Source organism: Pagrus pagrus (assembly GCF_965226575.1).
Source record: "Pagrus pagrus genome assembly, chromosome: 19".
Classification (NCBI taxonomy): Eukaryota; Metazoa; Chordata; class Actinopteri; order Spariformes; family Sparidae; genus Pagrus; species Pagrus pagrus.
Window position 1 is genome coordinate 27,439,363 of NC_140203.1, and position 21,534 is coordinate 27,460,896.

Below are 21,534 nucleotides of genomic sequence, written 5' to 3' on the forward strand. Positions count from 1 at the left end.
CTGGTCCGGACTAGGTCAGGTCTGTAGCATCAGTGATCGCAGCGTTTCAGGCAGGTTAACAGGCATTTTCATGACACAGCAGCAGTAACTATTATGTTGCACGAACAACACCAACATGGCAAAATTAGATAAACCTTGGTTGTGTCCAAGACATTTTCGTTATTTTCTATCATTTTATAGCTAAAATAGTTAATTAAAAAATATATTTAACCACTTACTTGACAATGAGAATGGAGAGGCCTTTGTTAGAGGCCAAGGTTATTAACCAAACAGTCGAAAAATGTTCACTTTCAGTAATCCATTGCAGAGAAAGACTGCAAACATTAGGTGTGTTCCCTTTTGGTTTTCTCCTTAAAATGAACCAATGGGACTGAGAGCTTGACGCATTTGTTTGAGTTGATTTCTGATAAACAGACAGTAAGCTGGGATGTTCATTCTGGATCTTTAGGAACAGTAAAAGGTAAAGAAAATATAAAGCTTAAGGGTCCACTTACTACCTTTTCTGGTGCTTTCAGCTGCACCTCACACTCCTGAATGAATGGAGCTTCTCTACTTGTAGTTTTGTGACCTAGTGTAAGTATGTATTGTTAAGAGAGGGTCTCTGCATTGTATGTGAATGTCCACTGACTCCTTGTTGACGACGTTTGAGTCTTTCCCGGTAGGGCCGCAATTAACAATTATTTCCAATGTTGATAGATCTGTTGATTATTTTCTCAATTAATGGATTAGTTGTTTGGTCTGTAAAATGTCGGAAATGTGGAAAGATATTGAGTATTGTTTCCCAAAGCCCAATATGATGTCCTCAAATGTCTTGTTTTGTCCTCAGCCCAAAGATATTCAGTTTCCTGTCATAGAAGAGGAAAGACACCAGGAAATATTCACATTTGAGACGCTGAAATTTTCACTTTTAAAAAACGACTCAAGTGATCTATTGATTATAGAAACTGTTGGTGATTAAGTTGACAGTGAATCGATTAATCGTTACAGCTCTACTTTTCAATTAATGCTGGATTTGCTTTCACAGACAGGGAAGCCAGTTGACCAAAAGTTCACACCTCAATCTTGTGATGACACGTGAGCCAGTTCCATTCGGTAAATGACAACTTTGAGCTGCAGTTGACAGCTCCAAATATTAACAAGGACTGTGTGTTTAATTGCAAAAAACATAAATAGTTGAAAGAGATTGTCAAAGTTTGGAGGTACTCTGATGAAAGCCACTGAATTGGTGAATTTCCAGTAAAATGTTATCACAGCTAATAGGGAAGACAGAACTATGAAAATTAGATTTTTATGTTAAGTTTGTACATGTCATCTGAGATTCTGGACATTTCTCCAAAAAATAGAAATATAATTGCTGTTCACTTTTTGCCCTCACTGAAAGCATTTAATTTAATGTGGTCTGTCATATCTGTAGATGGTAACATTAATATAACAGGCGAAGAAATGCAGTTTTTGTTGTACTGTATATAGAATTCATTTGGAAATCCGACCCAAACACTTTCTTTGTACTTTTGTATTTATTTTTTTTTCTCTTCAGTCTGTCACAGTGCTGCATTCATGTGCTAATGAATAAATTGGACACATTATGTCCCGAATCAAAAGTTTGCCCTTTTTTTTCCTACTTTGTTGTCTTTTGTTGCTGGATAATGCCTCTGAGACCAACCTGCCCTGTTAAATACAACTATTTTATGAATAAAATTTACATTTACAGTTAGGGCATTTAGCAGACGCTTTTTTTCAAAGCAACAGTAAGTACATTTGTCACAAGAAAGAAACCACAATATATCACCATCGATAGAGTAAGAATAAAAAAAATAGAAACAATTTTTCAAATAATAATAAAGTTGTTTTTTTTTACCTACAACTTTTGTGTTGGATGCCCCAGCTTAACCTTGGTAGCGTTACTAGCGTATAACTACATTTACCATGAAGGCAGAAGGTCAATTTATTTGTCATTTTCTAAACTTTTGTTTAAAAAACAAAATAATGTTAAGAGTCCTTGAGTCCTGCCACATCTACTTTAGACAATGGATTATTGAGGATGAGTTCAAGAGTCTCCCGGCCTGGGGAAAGAAGCTGCTCTATAGTCTATTGGTATGGCAGCTGATACTTCTGAGGGAAGTAGGATGAACAGACTGTGAGTGGGTGTTGCCTTTTAGCATCTTTGGGCTCTGTGCAGACATCTAACTTCACTGATGTCACTGATGCTCTGTAGATGGCACCAGTGATGTTCTGAGTTGTTTTAATCACTCGCTGTAGAGTCTTCCTGTCCTGGCCCGTGATGAACCATGCCAGTTAGTAATGTTTCCAGTCAGGATGCTTTCTATTGCTCTTCTATAAAAGTTGACCAGAACCTTGCCCCGGAATTTAGCATTCCTAAGTTTCCGTGGGAAGGAGAGCCTTTTCTGTCCTTTTTTAACCAGGGTGGTGATGTGTGATGACCAAGATAAGTTCTCAGTGATGGTAATTCCAAGGAACCTATAGCTCATCTTCACCTGCTCCACCTCAGCTCCACTGATGGAGACAGGGATGTGTGAATCAACAATCAGCTCCTTGGTTTTGCTGACGTTGAGCAGTAGATTGCTCTCTGTGCACCACTCTGCAAGATTGTGGATTTCCTCCTGATATGAACTCTCATTGTTGTTTATATTACGGCTGATGATGGTGGTGTTGTCCTCATACCTTACAATAGAGTTCTTCTGATGTCTGTGAGTGCAGTCATGGGTGTACAGTGTGAACAGGAGGGGGCTGAGCACACAGCCCTGGGGGGCTCTGGTGTTGAGCACTAACCTAGAGGAGATGTGACTGCCAATCAGAACTCTCTGGGGACTGCTTGTGAGGAAGTCCAATATCCAGTTGCAGAGAGTTGTACTCAAGCCCCATGTTAAGTTTTCCAATCAGCTTTATGGGTGAGATTGTGTTGAATGCTGATCTGAAGTCAACAAACAGCATTCTGATGTAGCTCTTCTTATTCTCCAGGTGTGTGAAGAGTGAAGGGAAGTAGATATGGCATCCTCTGTGGATCTGTTGGTTCTGATAGCATACTGGTGAGGGTCCAGACTGGCAGGGATGTTGTCTTTGATGTGCTGGAGAACCAGTTTTTAAAAGCACTTCATCAGGATGGGGGTGAGAGCTACAGGGCAGAAGTTATGTAGACTAGACACAGCAGACTTGGAGCACAGCAGGTACAGGAAGGATGATGTCTGTCTTGAGGCAGGGGGGAACAATCTCCTGTTAGAGATGTAAAAAATGTCAGTAATAACATCAGCTAGCTGATCGGCACGTTCAGGTTCAATATCTGGACCAGCAGCCTTATCTATATTCACTCTCAGTAGGTTTTTTCTCACATCCGCTGAGGTTACTGACAGTCGCCGGTCCTCTGGAGGCGGCGTAGACTCCACAGATTGATTGAACTCTTTATTTCGAACATGTAAATTTGCTTATATATATATAAACAAACAAAACAACAAAAAAGTAGTGCATATGTAAACTGGCAATTCTAATGACATGTTCGAAAAGGAGTGGGAAGAAGTGTAAATTTATCTAATCCCACACCCTCGCCATTAATCTTTAGCTAATAATTCAGCAGAGGCTACCTTATTTAATCATTACTTATGAATACAAAAATAAATACATAAATAAATAAATAAATAGGTGATATATATACACATATATACAAACATACATATATATATAATTTAAAAACAAATATGTCCTGCAAAATAAAATTTAATTTATCAAGCATTATCTAATGTATTATATCTTATAGATTGATTTATTTTGTCTTCTATATATATGTGCTATTCCCATAATTAATTATATATGTTATATTGATTTAAGTATGTATTCACCAGCATCCACTTACCCCTCACCATACATATCTACATATTTACAGATATACTTATATACACACATACATGTTTTTGTATATTTTTTTAAACCGGTATGTGTTTGGACATTGCTTCAACTCATCACATTCTATCTGTGCCATAGTTTTACACCAAGAATTGATACAGAGTAAGTATCATACAAGTGTTGTGCGTACAACCAGAACTTTTAGATTTAGTTTCCCCCTGAAATCATAACCCCCCTCTCTATCAAAGAATAGTTTGGGAATATTTCTTGGTAGTAGATTGTTCTTTGCCCTGTACAGTATTTGTGCTGTTTGAAATTCTACATGATCGGTGAATTTGAATATTTTTGACTTTAAGAATAATGAGTTAGTGTAATTCCAACATCCAACATTATGAACTAACCTGATGGCTCTTTTCTGTAGTATAGAAACACTGAACCCTGGGAGACGCCACAAGCAATGTCCAAACACGATGAAGAAAACTCCAAACTTCACAAATTGTTGCTGCTACTTAGATAACTTCTTACCCAATTCAGTGCTATGCCCTTGATGCCATATCCTTTCAGTTTATTAATCGGTATGTCATTATTGATTTAGTCAAATGCTTTTTTTGAGGTACAGAAAAACCCCAACAGAATGTTTTTTATGGTCTATGGAGTTTCTGATTTCCTCAATTGATTCAATTAATGTCAATGATGTTGAATTATTTGGTCTGAATCTGTATTGACTGGCAGTTAGTAATTTGTGTTTATCAATAAATTTGTCCAGTCTATCATTAAAAACTTTTTCCAGAAGTTTGGAGAATTGTGGAAGTAAAGAAACAGGTGTGGCAGTATGACTTTAGCTATTTTCATTTTGTTTGGAAATGTACTGGTTTGGAATGACAAGTTGCAGATTTATGTTAGTGGTTTTGAAATCCCATCAGTAACCCTTTTCACTACTGTTATGTCTGTTTCATTAAAGTCAGTGTATTGTTTTTACATTTATTAACAATATCTATAATTTCTTTCTCATCCACTACTGTCAGAAACAGATCTGATCAGAGACCTGATCATCAGTAGGCTAATACTTTTCTTGAATAATTTCTCGGTTTTTCGGTCTCATAAAACAATTCGCTGCAATGATTTGGGTGTATATCGTTTTTTAATTACCAATGATCCAATTAAATTGTGACTCAAAGCTGAGATGAAAGCCACCTTCGAATTTATCAAGTGAAAACCCTGAGATGACTCTTCCCCCTGGTGGACACTGTACAAAGGGGCCTCTGCCAATTACGTCCCAAAACGTAGGTCACGTGACCCGAGCTTGGCCGCCATCGTTGTTTGTGGCAGTGAAGCCTGCGTGGAGAGTGAGGAGAAGCACCAGCGGAGCATCGTACAGTATCAGTCCCAGTCTCAGTCAGTGTTGCCGGGGAGCAGCCATGGTTCAGACATGCTCAGCGTACGGCTGTAAGAACCGGTACCACAAAGACAAAGATATTTCCTTCCACAAGTAAGTCTAATGAAGCATGTGTCTGTATGTGTGTGTGTGTGTGTGTGTGTGTGTGTGTGTGTGTGTGTGAGAGAGAGAGAGAGAGAGAGAGAGACGGTTAGCGTTAGCTGTCCAGACATGATGGATAAGTACTTACTTACAGTACCAGCCTGCGTTTATTAATCTGCTCATTAAAGCTTCATTGTTCATCTTTAACAGTGCACGGGTGGTAGAATTTGACACAAGACTTTTGTGGTGATATTATATTTTGCTGGTGAAATCGAGTCACAGAAACCTCACCTTTACTCTAATAAATTGTAAGTGTTGTGTCAAGTTTGCCTGATAACTCTACAGTCTACTGCACAAGTTAACCTACACATGTTTACAGTGGCCATATAGTCAAACATTCATATTGAGATGTTATTAAAACTTAAAGTGTAACTCTCGCCAAAATGCAACCTAGGCTTTTTTCGTGAATTTACCCAGGTCAAACCTTCGTGTAAAAGCATAATTACGACGAAAAAGCCACTTTCAAGTTTTTCCGTAGTTTCCCCGATCCCCGGCGTAACATGGAGCTTTCTCCTCCATGTTACACCGCACTCGGGGATCGACGCATCTCGACTGGCAGGACGGTGGCGAGCGGAGCAAGCGGCTGCTAACGTGAGTTGTTCAAAACCTTCTTTTAGTAAACTCTGTGTACACAAACAATGTTCTCAGCGATTTTGATGCTACAGCTGCCCCTAGCACGCAAAAAACGAGTGAGATGAGAAATGAGTTTGACTCAGGTACATTCACGAAAAAAGACTAGGTTGCATTTTGGCGAGAATTTCACTTTAACTTAATTACTCTTTCACAGATTTTCACATGCCGAATTTACCATGGCATAATCCACGTTCGTAAAAACACTTAATAGTACATTCTTCAACGTGTTTGTCTCAACCAGGAATAGGAGAATAACAACTTCACTGATTCTGAATGGAGTTCGGATGTAGTTCTTCATGTACTGGCTCTTGGTGGCCGTCAAGCTAATGTTAGTTTGAAGTCTTCTTTGCTGGAGCAGGGTGAACATGTGGAGACCCTGCAGGTTAGACCATGTAGGACGACTTGAACCGCACTCATGTCTACGACTAACAAAATATTAATAATATTCAGTTCAAGTTAATTGTTTCAGTTTAATCTCGCAGTATGCAGCCTGCTGATTGTTAAACTGTTCAGGTGACTGTTTTAATTTCCTGCTAATCCCAGCAGGTTAAACAAGGCCCTGGCATCCAGGTTACAGTTAATAGGTGAATCTGCTGTTAATTGAACAGCTCTGTGTGCAGGACTAGATGCCATCTTGAGTATTTACAGAGAAAGTACATTTCTGACAGGACTAGGCTGTAGCTAACAGTTTTGACATAACGTTTACTTCCTGAATGACCTAAATTAATTATTGATAATCAGACAAGGAACTGATGAAATAAATCCAGCAGAAGGAACAAATCCTGAGGTGATCAAGGTACATTTAGCTGTTTGTTATTTTGTTGTTTAACGACTGACTGTTCTTCCCAGGTTTCCTCTGGCACGTCCAGATATTTGTGGTAAATGGGTGGCGGCGATGAGGAGGAACAACTTTAAGCCGACTAAGTACAGCAACATCTGCTCGCAGCACTTCACCAAAGACTGCTTTAAGAGTGAGTGCAACAACCGAGTGCTGAAGGAGAACGCTGTGCCGTCACTCTTCACCTTCAACCTCACCATCAAGGTGAAGCAGCACAGAACATTTTCATCCATACACAGTCCACACACATTTGATCCAGACCAAAGAAAAGGCTGTACACTGTAAAACTTGTGATTCATGAGCCAGTTGCACCAGCTCTTCATTAGACCAAATTTAAGTGAAGATTTACACATCACTAAATTAAAACAGGTTGCATCACATTAGGGCTGCACGATTAATCGTTAAAAAATCGCGATCTCGATTCACACATACACGCGATGTAATTTCTACACGCGGCGATTCTGAAGCATTTTATATGTCGAGCTGCATCATAAACAAATGCTCCTATTTTCCTCCCGGATTTTTTCAAGCGTCCCCAAACGCTGCCTCCTCCCTCAGCCTATGGTAAAGCGTCTTTACAACACGTGATTCAGTGGAGGAAGCCCGGCTGCAGTTGAGTGTTTGGAAAGAGTGAGTGAGAGTTAAAGCGGAGGAAAGTCTGCGGTAAGGAGGGTTGAATGGATGGCGACGAAAACCCAAGTGGTAGTGGCGAGAGTCACCCACCCACCCGAACCGACCTCGTTCCCAAAAAAGGTTCGCATTCGGTGGTTTGGAAGTATTTTGGATTTAAGCCAGACGATGACAAACAGTGTGAGGTGCATTGTAAAGTGTGTTTTGCCGTCGTTGCAGCACCGCACGGCAACACCACACATCTGTACAATCACCTTAAACGTCACCACAAAGTACAGCATGATGAAGCCGTACAAGGCAAGAAACAAACACAGATGTCAATAACCGGAACCTTGTACAATGCAACGCCATACCCACCAAACTCCAGTAGACATAAGGAGATCACAGCAGCTATCGCATATCACCTAGCCAAAGATATGGCCCCAATAACACTGTACAACGTGAGGGATGTTGGAAGATGATAAACACTCTCGACCAACGGTACTCGATGCCCTCCCACAGCTACTTTTCAAACGTTGAGCTCCCTGACATGTACAATAAGCAGCGGACAGTGGTCGAGGCAGAATTGCGGGAAATCGATCATTTTTCCGCTAAGTCTGATTTATGGTCCAGTCGGATCATGGAGCCGTATTTGAGCCTGATGGTTCATTTTATAGCGCCTGATTTCACTCCTTTATAAAGTCATAACAACAAAAACAATAATGTATTTGTATCACCACAACAAAAATTATTGTAATAATAATAATAATTTTAAAAAGGCTAATAAGTTGATGAGGTATTAAGTCCATTTTTAAAAAAAAATTCCTTGTAGAGAATACAATGAAAGATTCAAGAGTTGAGCGTTCAATTCTGAAGTGCTGTGTTCAGGGCCATATGCTCTAAGTTCTAAGGAAATCAGACTGTTTGATGTGCATATGATGATAAGGGGAAGTTGTTATCAGCCGCATGTCTCAATTTTTTTTTTTTACTTTTGTAAAAATCATTTCTCTTCCAATGATAGAACTAGGCTACTACTATGCCTCTGCCAAAGCAATGTTTTTTTTCTTTTGTTAAAGTTCATCACTGCAAGAAACATTTTGTGAAAAAAATCGTGCCAGAGAATCGTGATATCAATTCTAAGCAAAAAAATCGTGATTCACATTTTTTCCAGAATCGTGCAGCTCTACATCACATTAACTGCTTCCATTGTAGATATATTTACACCTATTAACTATTCAGGTGTAACTTTTGCTAGCTTAAATGACCAAACTAATTCTAGCTTGTGTGTTCATATGTCCCCATTCTTAAACTCACATACTGAGCTCTGATTGGTTAACTGTTTCTCCAACTTGGGGAAACAGCCATGAATTCAGCATTAATAAACTGTGATAATTATAGTAGATCCCCAAAGTTTCTCCCAGCTGATATGTAGAAACTTTCTGCATGCTGCACATGCTTGTTTGGATGCTCTGCTGCGACAGCACAGACCATACTCTGTTTGACTCCACACAGAAGGGTTTGCTTTGAGAAAAGCCTGATCCCCTCAGCTATAACTGCCCTAATGATAGGCATCACTGAACAGACCTGGATGTAGTTTTGTATTTGCTGTTTGGTACTGTGTGTTTTTTATGGCGTGTTGTTGTATGTACTGCCTGTTGGACGGGTATGGTGCTGTGAATAAGAATTTCCCCTTGGGATAATAAAGTCTAAGTATTTACACAGGGGATGTAGAGCACAAGACCCCACCACTTTTTATAATAGCAGATTTTATCCCAGATCACTGTTTAAAAGCATTATTTGTTACAAATGTTCTGAAAAATACATAACACAAAGAAATGTTAAAGAATAAGTTCAGGCAAAAATGACAATTCAGTCATTATTTACTCTCCCTCATGCCGATGGAAAGTTAGGTAAAGTTTCATAGTCAACAAAGCATTTCTGGAGCTTTAGAGCTAAACAAAATATGCATTCACCTAAAGATCTGAAGTCTAATGGGACTTGTTGTCATCCAATACTCTGAAAGCCTAGTGTTACTTAAACCCTTGCACGTGGTCAGGCATTTGCACCCACATCAGATGGCTAATGCTTTTAGCTTAGCTGCTACAATGAAGATTTTGGCTTAAAGTGTAAATAATGTTTTTTCAATTTGGGATCTCGCAGCTTCTGGAAATTTGGATAACATCATATCAGCTACATCAAGCCTTTTTTTTTTGTTTTTTCAGCATTTTAAAACAAGTCTCCAGCAGGTCTTCAGTTGTTTAGGAGAATGTTCCAACACAGAAATGTTCTGTGGACTATGAAATTTCACCCAACTTTTAATCCACATGGGGATGAGTAGGTAACGAGTGAGTTTTCATTTCTGGGTGAACTTTAACTAACAAATGAAAAATGCTTTGGACTTGTCATCACCTGCTGTTAGCAACTAGCTGCAGCTGGTTCTGGTGCAAATTTATGACAACATTTTATCCCAGGATCTAAAATGTACAGTACAGTATAAACTAAGGCTAAGTTACTGCTTAAACATGTGCAGGAAAACTGCTATTGTTCATTAAATAATAGATATGATCAGCATATACTGTAAAATGTAATACATTAAATGGACTGATTTGCTAGCTAGCTGTAATTTGGTCGCCAAGATCATAGGATAGTAACTTAGAGTAAAGTGCTGCTTGCTTTAGTAGTTTCTAATGTGTCCTCCCTTTTTCCTCTTGGATATTGTTTGGTTTGCTGTAATTTAGGCTATGGCCCTTTTTAAAAATTATATTTAGCTTACTGCCATACTTACTTGAATATCCTTTGGCGGCTGCTGGGAGATTGACAGGGGAGGTATTTGATTCTTGTTGTGGTAAATATATTAATTAATAATTGGGAATTTTAAAAGAATAAAGAAAAAATTTGAATCAATTATTAATTTGTCTAAAGTAAAATGAATAAATAAAATCTCCACTTGAATTCATGCACTCACATTGAAATGAATTGAAATGTTATGTCTAGAATAAGTTATGATTGGTTAACACTAGCCCCATTCACACTGCCATTTGCATGCGGGGATCCTGGGCCAATTCTCCGCATCCGCCTCTGTGTGAAAGTTTCAGATGTGGCGAGGGGTGAAATTTCCCTCCGCCTCTGATGCGCCTTTGGAGGTAGTATCAGAGGTAGTATCAGAGGCGCATTACTAGCGAACCGAACCAGTGTGAACAGATAAGCCGGCGGAGCGAGGGTGTGTCGATCTGATGGTGTTCACTGTCTGATAACTAAACAGATCCTTCACTCAACAAAATAAAGAGAAATGTCCCACAGGACCAAACAACAGTAACTAAGTAACTGGTTGTGTCTTTGGCAACTTATATGAGGAAAAAAAATACCGCAGTTATACATGGAGAAGTGTCTGTCAGACTGTCGGTCCTACCGACTCTTGGACACATTTCTGCCCGAAAAAACAGAGTCTGTCCCCGGTTAAAAACTTTAACTCACCAACTGTTTGTCGCAGTGAGCCCTCCACCGAGACTTAAGTGAACTTTTCCCCAGAAAACAGCCTCCCTCCCCGCGAGTGACAGAGTCAGACAGCGTCCTGTTTACTGATGGTGATTATGTAATTTTGTAATTTAGAGAAAAACGTAACTTTGTCACTTTCCAGGATGTTTGGTGGGCCAGGATCTCAATCGCAACACATTATAACAGCATCCATTTGATTATAAACAGTCAGTGTGTACATGTTTAGATTAACAGGTAAACACCAAGGAATCACGCCTCTTTTGGAGCCGCGGCGCCGGCTTTCTGTGTGAATTACACTCTGGTTCGTCTTTACGCCGGAGCTGCTCGGCTCTGTGTGAACAACCAACGGCGGAGAATTGGCGAACCGCCGCTGTGGCGATAATGCGGCGACTCTGTGTGAAAAGGGCTCTTGACTGTTACTTGTGTAGTTAACGTTGTTGTGTGTTTAATGATGAGTATTTTCTTGTTGTTGACTCTGTGGTCATCTTAGGCTATGCCCTATTTATGCGTTGTTATGCAATTTTTTGACTCACTTTCACTGCAAATATCCATTCTGAAGGCATACAATCATCTTTCCATAACATTGGCTAAAATCACATATGTTGAAGACCATTTACATTTTTTCATCTGAGCCCATATGTCCCCACCACTTTTCAACACAAAGTGACACCCTTGGAAACTTTACTGTGAAATGGTTTGAGTTACAGAACAGAAACCAAGCTTGAGGACAGCCTGGTGTTTAAGAGAATTAAAACCAAACAAACAGAAGCTTCATCATTGCGTCATACAGCGCCAGTCATCAATCCTCTTGTCTTTATTTGAAAATAAGAGCATGCTGTCATCAAAGACTAACTGAGATGAACAAACTAATCCTTTGTGGATGAGTGTTAATCAGATAATTACATCTCTTTAACTTTATGTTATCTTGGGTCACTTCAGAAAGCAGCATCAGAACTTGTGTGTTTTTCTGTCTGACAGTCAGAGTCCCTGGAGGATCCCTTCCCCTCAGAGATCCACTTCCCTCTCACTCTGCCTCTGACCTCTGACCTGGCAGTGGAGGAGGAGGAGCCAGGGAGGAGCCTTCCCAACACCTGGGGCAACATGGTGGCGGTCTCCTGCGACCACAACTACACAGCAGAGGACTCTGCCCGGCAGAAGAAGCGCATCGAGCAGCTGGAGGAGCAGGTGGGGAGTCTGAGGAAGAAGCTGAAGACGATGCAGCAGAAGTGTCGGCGGCAGGAGAGACAGCTGAAGAGGCTGAAGGCGACATGTGACACACCGAGGACCGCTCGCAAACTGCCGGCAGCATTCGGAGAGGGGTACGTGATTTTACCAAAACACATATGCCACACACTCAAAGGCATCAAGTAATTAGAAGGTGAGGGTGATCAAAGTGGGTAACAGGTTCAGTCTCATGTCTGTCAGCAGCCAGGCGGACTATTGAAGAGCTGCTGAGCAAGGCAGTAAACCCCAAAGCTGAGAGCTGAAGGACTCACTTGTTCAGGAGAGCAAAAGCTGGACATGGAAAACTCAGTCTGACTTTGTGGATCCAGCAACTCCTCACATAAAAAGTTATTTTTCTGTTTGACCTGCAGTGAAATGACTTTGAGTCAACCCTCACTTTAAATAAATAGGTCAACACTCTGGGTTTGGTTCTTGTAGGAGTAAGATTTCTTGACAAACGACAGCCAGCTGCTGTGAGTCTTACCATAACCAACGGAGAAGCTACACAGAAGTACTGGGACAGTTGATAAACTGCTACTGTTACTTTTCCAGAAATAATTTCATCATTGAACTCCCCCTGTAATCACAAACTTCAGTTTTTATTTTAATGTTTCTGTAAGGATTAAACAAAGAAGCCACAGCCTGTTAATCAGTGAGCTTAAGACGTGATAGTTTGTGTTATGAGCTTGTGACGGAGCCAGGCTAGCTGTTTCCCCTTGATTCCAGCCTTCATGCTTAGCTGGGCCAGCGACATCCAGACTTCAGCACTGTTCTGGAAAAGAATAGACATGACAGTGGATCTTTTCTCTTATTTTAGTATTGGAAAGAAAGCAAATTAATGTTGAACTAGTCCTTCAAAGGTCCTGGTGTGGGATTTGGGTATGCAGTGGGGCTCTATTAAAAAAATAGAAGTGTGACTTCTATCCTGTTTATTTTTGTCTTTGAAGACTTTTTCCGAAAAGGAAGAGGCTCAAAAAACCATAGGGTTTAAAGTGTCTTTTGTTACAAATAATATATTTGTAATTAGTCACTTATTTCATTTTCTTGATTTCATGATGCAAAAATGTGTGTGTGTGTTCCTACCTGTGGAATCATTAAACAGCTGCTATGTACAATAAACGTGAATGATGCTGAATGCCATAACAGCTACTTTGTGTGTTCCTCTCACTGGGATTACATCTGCAGATTATACGCACATTGTAACCAGTGTGTGGTGTCTTCGTACTAGGAAGGTGAAATATGCGAAAAAAAAGTGTTGGGCCATTCATCAACAAAACAGATGTCCCACAATGCACTACATTGTTTACCTCGTAATCACAGAAACCAAGGATATATTTATTGTCCCTGTCATAACCTTCCAGAGTTGTATTAAACCTGCTGTGCAGTTTTTTTGATGTGCAATAAGTCTTTAAACTCATGAATGTGTTAACCTACTTCCTGGGTCATATTTCACCTTCTCACCAGTACGGAACACAACGTGCCCCCAAAATTTCCGGCTGTATATCGACTGGGGTGCCTGCCTCACCTAAGTGACAATCTGGCAGGTTACTTCAGTTTGTTGTCATGATAACACTGTTCGCAGGATACATTTACAAAGTCAGCACATTGCCTTAGTTTCATCCAGAACTTCTATCCCTGTTGTCAAATTTAAAACACTGGCATTGTGTTTAGTGATGACTGTTACCCTTGCTGGAAAAACTATGAACCAATCAGAACTTTATAGGTGGAATTTAAAACACTGAGACAGATTTTTCGTTCCTCTTGGATATAGTAAGGTAGTTACCAAACAGGGAACTACCTAGTGAAAATAGTTGTGATAGTTATAAATTGACATGTAAACAGCATTTTAATGTAGCTGCTTGAAATAGAGCTACTTCAACTACTGTGTTCACAATGAGCCACAACACTAAAAGGACTAACAGGTGAAGTGAATGACATTGTTCATCTCGTTACAATGCAATGTTCTGTTGGAAATCCTTGGGTCCTGGTTTTCATCTGGATGTTCTTTGACATGCAGCATCCACCCAAACACTGGTTCAGACTAAGTACAGCCCCTCATGGCAACGTCACTCCCCAGGAGTGGTCCGATGAACGTGACAAAGAGCTTCACGGCATTCACCCTGGTCTACAAATTCCCCAATTCCCAGTCCAAACGAGCACCCGTGGGACATGCCGGAACAACTATGATCCAACGAGGCCCTACCTCACAATGCACAGAACTCAGAGGATCCACTGCCGACTCTCTGGTGCCAGACACCACAGGACACCCCCAGAGCTCCTGTGTCAATGCCTTGATGGGTGAGAGCCAAGTCCAATACACGGTGAAGCCTCCATGGATTAGACTTGTTTCGGCACGTCCCACGGTCACTTGTTCAGAGTCTTGTTGAGCAGAGACACTGAACACAATGGCCTGTGAAGATGGTGAACTTTAAGATGATAGAGGCTATGATGGTTAGACTATGAGGAATAAAAATGAATGGAAATGCAAGAGAACACAAAAATTAATCAAGCTTTTTTTGTCTATGTCTGACTGATTTTATTTGGCCAGAAGGTGGTGGTACAGAGCTGTATGTAAGAAAGCAGTGCGTTTGTCCAAGTCTTCTGTCCTGTGTCCTGATTACTAATGACACAGTGCACATGAGTAGAAAATGTGCCTGAATTGTTTATTACCTCCACCTAGGGGATACACAAAAAACACTGAATGGATTTTCATAAAACTTGGATGGAGGATGTGTCTCTTTCCATTGTAGACCCCATTAACTTTTGGTGCAGATCAGGATATACCGATCCAGGATTCTTTTTTTCTTGTTTTCTTTAACATTGCGAGGTAGGGTGTAATTTATTTATTTATTTCTTAATGCTATTTATATAAAATTTTCAGGGAATTAATGCATGGAAAAGAATCAGGCATATTTAGGTGGTTGATACAGAGATTATGATTCCATCTCCATTGTTTTGTTGTCCTAATGGATGGCTGCTACAGCTCTGCTGACTTAAAATTTTAGTTAAAGGGGCACTTCAAAATCAGAATTTTAATATTCAGATATTAATGAGGTAATAAAATGTCAGAAATATTTATTTTTTCCATAACTGGATGAGCAAGTTGTTCTCAGAAGAAAATAACGTCCCAGAACACTGAAGCTACAAAGGTGGCAGGGTCCACCACATATAAACAAAGTAAAACAGTATAAATTGTGTTGTCCTTTAAGGTCAGTTTGTTTATTGAGTCATCAAAATGAAGAGAGTTTAGTTTGTTTAGACATTAAAAAAAATCAGTCAATTTCTCTTCTCATTACATTGTCCTCCCCAAAACTATATAGTGCACCTCTAAACAGTTATTGGTGGTTTAAAGTGTAGAGAGATACAGGCCTATTGAGTTTGATATTGGAATAGGCTTGATTGAATTAAAAGGGACTGTTGAGCCTTAGCGGATGTAGGCACTCTACTGAGTGCCATTCCAGTTAAGAAATGCCAATACGCTCAGATGAGACCAGTAGTTTGCTTATATTCACCAACATACACTGCTGGATGGAAGGAAATAGAAGGCATGAAGCTAAAAGGAATCCCAATAACATCCCTATTAGCAGATAACCTGCAAGGTGAACTGACGGTTTCAGATGATCCCATGCTGGACTCTCTTCTGAAATCCTGTCAGGAAATAGTTTAAGTTTGCAGAATAGGGGATGCATCTAAACTACTGAGGTGCCTATGATTCGGATTTTTCACCAAATAAAAATGATGGCAGATTTAAGGAATGGACCTCAAAAGGTTTAACTACCCATTACTCATTTCTTCACAAGGGAGCATTCCAGAGCTTTGAAGCTCTACAGGATAAATATGGGTCGGGAAAAGATGACTTTTACAGATACTTTAACCGAAACCTAAAAGAGGCTTTAGAAAAAGGTGAATCAGAGTTTTTGCAGGTATGTCTATCATTACTCAAATCTGGAACATGCAACAAAATCATATCCAGATTGTATATTGGAATCCAACAATCGAAACAAGAAAGCACAGAATACATAAAGAAGAAGTGGGTACTGATTTCTGCTGAGAGTTGGGAGAACATATTCCAGCTACAGTGGATCTCAATAGGTTGGAACATATGGATAGAGTTTTCCTGGAAAAAGATTTTTTGTTACACCAATCCAGAAACAACATCAAGGTGGTGGTGATGCCGGCTGGAGACTCTGTGGGACTAATGAAGCGAATCACTTTCATTTATTCTGGAGTTGCCAGGTTATTAGAACATATTGGGGAGAGATTCATAAACATATAAATAACATATCTGGAGTAAACATCCCCTTCGAATGTGAAACTCTGCATTTGGGTGATATATTGTTCGGAAATTGGAATTTCAATAACAAAAAGCTATTTGGTATTTTATTGGTAGCATGCAAGAAATCCATCACGAGAAAATGGTTAAAAGTAGATCCACCCACCACTGAGAAATGGATGGACATTGTACACGAGATCTACATCATGGAAAAGTTGACATTTTCAAAAAGAAAAATTTTACCAGATCTGGTCTAAATGGACGGAGTACGTGAAGCCAATGAGGTCAGACTTATTTGACTATCATTCACTTTTGATTCATCTAATTATTGATTTATTTTTCATTTTAACAGTCTTGAGAGGTTAAAGGTTTTGTTGTTCGTGTGTTTGTGTATGAAAGATTTTTCAAATAAAAATAATTTTTAAAAAAGGTTTAATTTTGTGTTGTTGAATGTAATGATGATATTGTAACTGTATTATTTTCTGGTCCCAAACCATGTTGGCTATTTTTAGAGGCCGAAAGTGTTGAATGTACCCAGAGTTTGACAAGAAAACACAAAACTAGACAAAAGACGGAAAAAAATAAATAGAATTTGAGGTTGAAAACTACTAATGTGGTGTAAACATCTGTTGGACCCCAAAAAGTAGTTGACAGCAAATACACCCTTTAGATGACAATAACCCTGTGACCTTTCCTCATACACCACCATTTTTGAACTCCTCTACTTCTAAGACTGTATGAATAACTGAATCATCAGTATGTTACTCTAGCAGATCTCCAGTCCATAATGTTTATCGGCTGTTTCAGTTCGGACAGCAGACTTCACCTCTGCAGTGACCATGACCCTCCTCAGGTGAACTGCAAACTCTGCAGGGCTGAATCTGATCCATTTGGACGCGTTTGGGCTGAACCTCCGCCCCCTCCAGCATAGTATCAAGGTCATCCTGTCCAAACTGAAACACTCCTCAGGCTGCAGTCTGACCACTCTGATTAAACAACACCTGGATGACCCTCTTCCCAGCATGCTCTGCTGCTGTTTGCACTAGTAACCAAAAGCAAAGGTAATGCTAGGTTTTATTTACATATAAAGAGATCTTTTTATAACTTGCTTTTGAAAAATGAATTACTGAATTTTTGCATGCAGGTAATTTGTAACACAGTATAGATGGACTTGTTTTCCTGGTTTATTAAAATTACAAACATAAGCAAAGCTGCTTAATATTTCACAAACTGGAATGTTCAGTATTACTTAATACACTGCTCCAAAAAAATTAAGGGAACACTTTAGTCACACATGAGATCTTGATGAACGAATTATTGAAGTTGAAAATCGTTCCTGATGTACATTGTATTATTTGTTGAGAACAAAATGTAACAACAGTCAGTGGAAACCAAAATCATCAACCCTTTGAGGACCGTATTCAAAATCACACCGAAAATCAAAGTAAATAATTGTAAAAACAGCCTGATCCAACTTGCGTGAATTTTATCACAGCAACTCTTTATTGATTTAACTCTTAATGTGACTCAGTAGTGTGTGGCCCCCGCGTGCCTGTATGCACTCCCAACAATGTCTGGGCATGCTCCTGATGAGTCGGAGGATGGTTGTCCTGGGAGATCTCCTCCCTGACTTGGATCAGGGCATCAGTGAGCTCCTGGACAGTCTGTGGCAGTTCACTGCAGCGTCGGATGCACCGATACATAATGTCTCATAGGTGCTCGATTGGATTTATCTCAGGGGAACGAAAGGGCCAGTCAATGGCATCAATGCCTTCGTCATCCAGGAACTGCCTACACATTCTTGCCACATGAGGTCGGGCATTGTCCTTCACCAGGAGGATCCAAGGGCCCACTAACAGCAGTCAGGGTGGTGTTGGCTATGACACGGAGGTCTGTGCGACCCTCCAAGGATATACCTCCCCAGACCATTACCTGCTTTCATCTGTGAAGAGAACATGGTGCAGATGGTGGACCTGCTGATTCTTTCTGCAAATGCCAGTCGAGCTGCACGGTGCTGGGCTGTGAGCACAGGTCCCACTAGAGGACGTTGGGCCCTCATGCCACCCTCATGGAGTCTGTTTCTGACAGTTTGGTAGGAAACATACACACCAGTAGCCTCCTGGAGGTCATTTTGTGGGGCTCTACCAGTGCTCCTCCTGTTCCTCCTCACACAAAGGAGCCGATACCGGTCCTGCTGCTGGGTTGATGCTGGGACTGTGCTGGGAGACACAGCAACCTTTTTTGTGACCGCACGTATGGATGTGCTATCCTGGAGGAGCTGGACTACCTGTGCAACTTGAGTGGGCTGCAGGTACCACCTGATGCTACCAGTAGTGACAAGGACAGAGCAGAACATATAACTAGAGAATAATCAGTCGGGAAGGATAAGGAGAGACACCACATGCAAAACCATTCCCTTTTGTCCCTTTTGGGGGTTGTCTTGCTTTTGCCTCTCCATTGCACCTGTTGTCACTTTCATTTGCACCAAAGCAGGTGAAATTAGCCCTTTTCACACAGATACTCCGCATTATCTCCGCAGTGAAGGCTCACCATTTCTCAGCCTTTGTTTGTTCACACAGAGCCAAGCAGCTCCGGTGTAAAGCTGCACCAGTGTGTCAATTCACACACCAAGCTGCGGCTCCAAAAGAGGTGTGACGGTACACGTCATGATGATGACGTCCATGTGTTTTTTTCAACTTGTTTCCCCCGGTGTCCTCCTGTTAATCTAAACATGTACCTGCTGACTGTTATTAATCATATGGATGCTGTTATAATGTGTTGTGATTGAGATCCTGACCCACCAAACATCCTGGAAAGTGACAAAGTTATGTTTTTCTCTAAATTACATAATTACATAATCACCATCAGTAAACAGGATGCTGTATGACTCTCGCGTCACTCTCGGCAAGGGAGGCTGTTTTCTGGGGGAAAGTTCACTTAAGTCTTGGTCGGGAGGGCTGACTGTCACCATGAGACAGTAACTACAACAACACAATAGTGGAGGAGACAAACACTTGGTGAGTTAAAGTTTTTTGCCGGGACAGACGCTTTTTTTCGGGCAGAAATGTGAAAAAGAGTTGGTAGGACAAACAGGATGACAGACACTTCTCCACGTATAACTGCAGTATTTTTTTCCTCATATAAGTTGCCAAAGGGACATTTGGGACATTTCTTTGTATTTTGTTGAGTGAAGGATCTGTTTAGACAGTGAACACCATCAGATCGACCGCCGGTTCGCCTCTGTTGCGCCTCTGATACTACCTCTGACTCTACCTCTGATACTCCCTCTGATACTACCTCTGATACTACCTCTGATTCTACCTCTGATTCTACCTCTGACTCTACCTCTGATTCTACCTCTGATACTACCTCTGACTCTACCTCTGATTCTACCTCTGATACTACCTCTGATTCTACCTCCGATACTACCTCTGATTCTACCTCCGATACTACCTCTGACTCTACCTCCGATACTACCTCTGATACTACCTCCGATACTACCTCTGATTCTACCTCTGATTCTACCTCTGACTCTACCTCTTATTCTACCTCTGATACTACCTCTGATACTACCCCTGATTCTACCTCTGACTCTACCTCTGATACTACCTCTGATACTACCCCTGATTCTACCTCTGACTCTACCTCTGATACTACCTCTGATACTACCCCTGATTCTACCTCTGACTCTACCTCTGATACTACCTCTGATTCTACCTCTGATACTACCTCTGATTCTACCTCTGACTCTACCTCTGATGCTACCTCTGATAACAGGGTTAGGGTTAGGGTTAGGGGGGTTAGGCGCATCAGAGCCGCAGCGAAATCTCCCCCTCGCCGCATCTGAGACTTTCACACAGAGGACAATCACTTGTGCCTCCTAAATGGACAGTCTGTGTTAAACTGTGATGATTTGTTCCCTTAATTTTTTGAGCGGTGTATATAAATAGTAAACAGCTCTCATCCAAAGAAGCAAAAAGAGAGTAAAACAAGGAAACAAACAAGCAATATATATTCAGTTCATAGAATAACTTGTATTCTATTTATATTCCCAATTTTTCAAAGACGCTTAATATTTTAGGCTGAATTTTGGGGAAATGTGTTGAAAATGGTGTATAAAACATGTAGTGTTTCCATTTGATGGAAAGTTGAAGCCATAAAAACATGGAGAAATGCAAAATTCATTGAATTTTTTTGAATTTCTTCCAAGGCTCAGTCTTCTACTGGAACTAAACCTACAGATTAATGGGCTTTGGGTGCCAGTTAGGTCAGTGCCGAATTGGTCAGGTTTGTGAGTCCAAAAAGTAAAGTAATGTAGTCAACTGCACACAGGATTCAAGCATAGAGCAGAAAAAACATTCTCACATCTTGAACTCTCAATAAGAAATGAGCCAAAGCAACATTAAACATGGGTTGACCAACAATAAACTCACCAACGCAAATGCAAATTCAAGGCAAAATGTGTATTTACAGGACAGGTGCAGGCAAAACAATAGACAAACGATGCAGGCTCAAGAGTCCATAAAGATTATTCCCCCAAATCCAGTCCACATTTTTCTTCATACCAACAATCCTGAAAATAAAAGTAACTTTTAATTTCCGCAGTTCATTCAGCTCAGTGGTTTAGAAATCGGTTCAGTTCACTGCAGTTCAAAAGCAAAACAACTTTAGATAAAAGAAGTAAACAAAAAAAGGCTTGTGGTTTTTTACCAGTTACCTTTGTCAAGAGAGTCTGCAAAGAGTTTCCAAAGGTCTGAAGCTTCCAAGGGGATAAACTGCTCTGAGTTAACGAGGGCCATGACGAGAAGCAACGACAGACAATGAAAAAATGCTAAATTAAAGAAGACGATCACCACGCTCAACCAGCTCCGGCAGGACAGTCTCACTGCTTCCAAGTAGCACTGCGCCATATTGGACTTCTGCATCATCGCCATGTAAAGGGTACATCATGGGACTGGCGGCGGCGATAGATGCCAGCCAATGAAGAGGCAAAGCCATGGAACTTTGCGTCTTCATTGGCTGGCATCTTGCGCCGCACACAAATACCAAACGACAAATGCACACAACACT

General features: G+C 40.5%; 1 protein-coding gene across 4 annotated transcripts; it reads left to right on the plus strand.

Annotated features, from left to right (window-relative positions):
• Positions 1 to 5,166: 5,166 nt before the first annotated feature.
• On the plus strand, positions 5,167 to 15,010 carry thap1 (THAP domain containing, apoptosis associated protein 1). 4 transcript variants are annotated; one of them, XM_084382550.1, is made up of 4 exons: positions 5,167 to 5,344; positions 6,875 to 7,067; positions 11,946 to 12,286; positions 14,209 to 15,010. In XM_084382550.1, the coding sequence occupies exons 1-4, from the start codon at positions 5,274 to 5,276 to the stop codon at positions 14,234 to 14,236; spliced, it is 633 nt and encodes a 210-aa protein (XP_084238676.1). In that variant the 5' UTR covers positions 5,167 to 5,273; the 3' UTR covers positions 14,237 to 15,010. The 4 variants fall into 4 exon arrangements, with proteins under 4 accessions (XP_084238676.1, XP_084238677.1, XP_084238678.1 ...); XM_084382551.1 differs by lacking the exon at positions 14,209 to 15,010 and adding an exon at positions 12,393 to 13,334 and having other exon boundaries at positions 5,168 to 5,344; XM_084382552.1 differs by lacking the exon at positions 14,209 to 15,010 and adding an exon at positions 12,396 to 13,334 and having other exon boundaries at positions 5,168 to 5,344.
• The last annotated feature ends 6,524 nt before the right edge of the window (positions 15,011 to 21,534 follow it).

What these genes read in the sequence shown, in the direction of transcription:
- thap1 (XM_084382549.1), top strand. Translation starts at nt 5,274, where the DNA reads ATGGTTCAGACATGCTCAGCGTACGGCTGTAAGAACCGGTACCACAAA. An exon ending in AAAGATATTTCCTTCCACAA is followed by an intron (nt 5,345 to 6,874) that starts GTAAGTCTAATG and finishes TGTTCTTCCCAG; the next exon opens with GTTTCCTCTGGCACGTCCAG. An exon ending in CCTTCAACCTCACCATCAAG is followed by an intron (nt 7,068 to 11,945) that starts GTGAAGCAGCAC and finishes TCTGTCTGACAG; the next exon opens with TCAGAGTCCCTGGAGGATCC.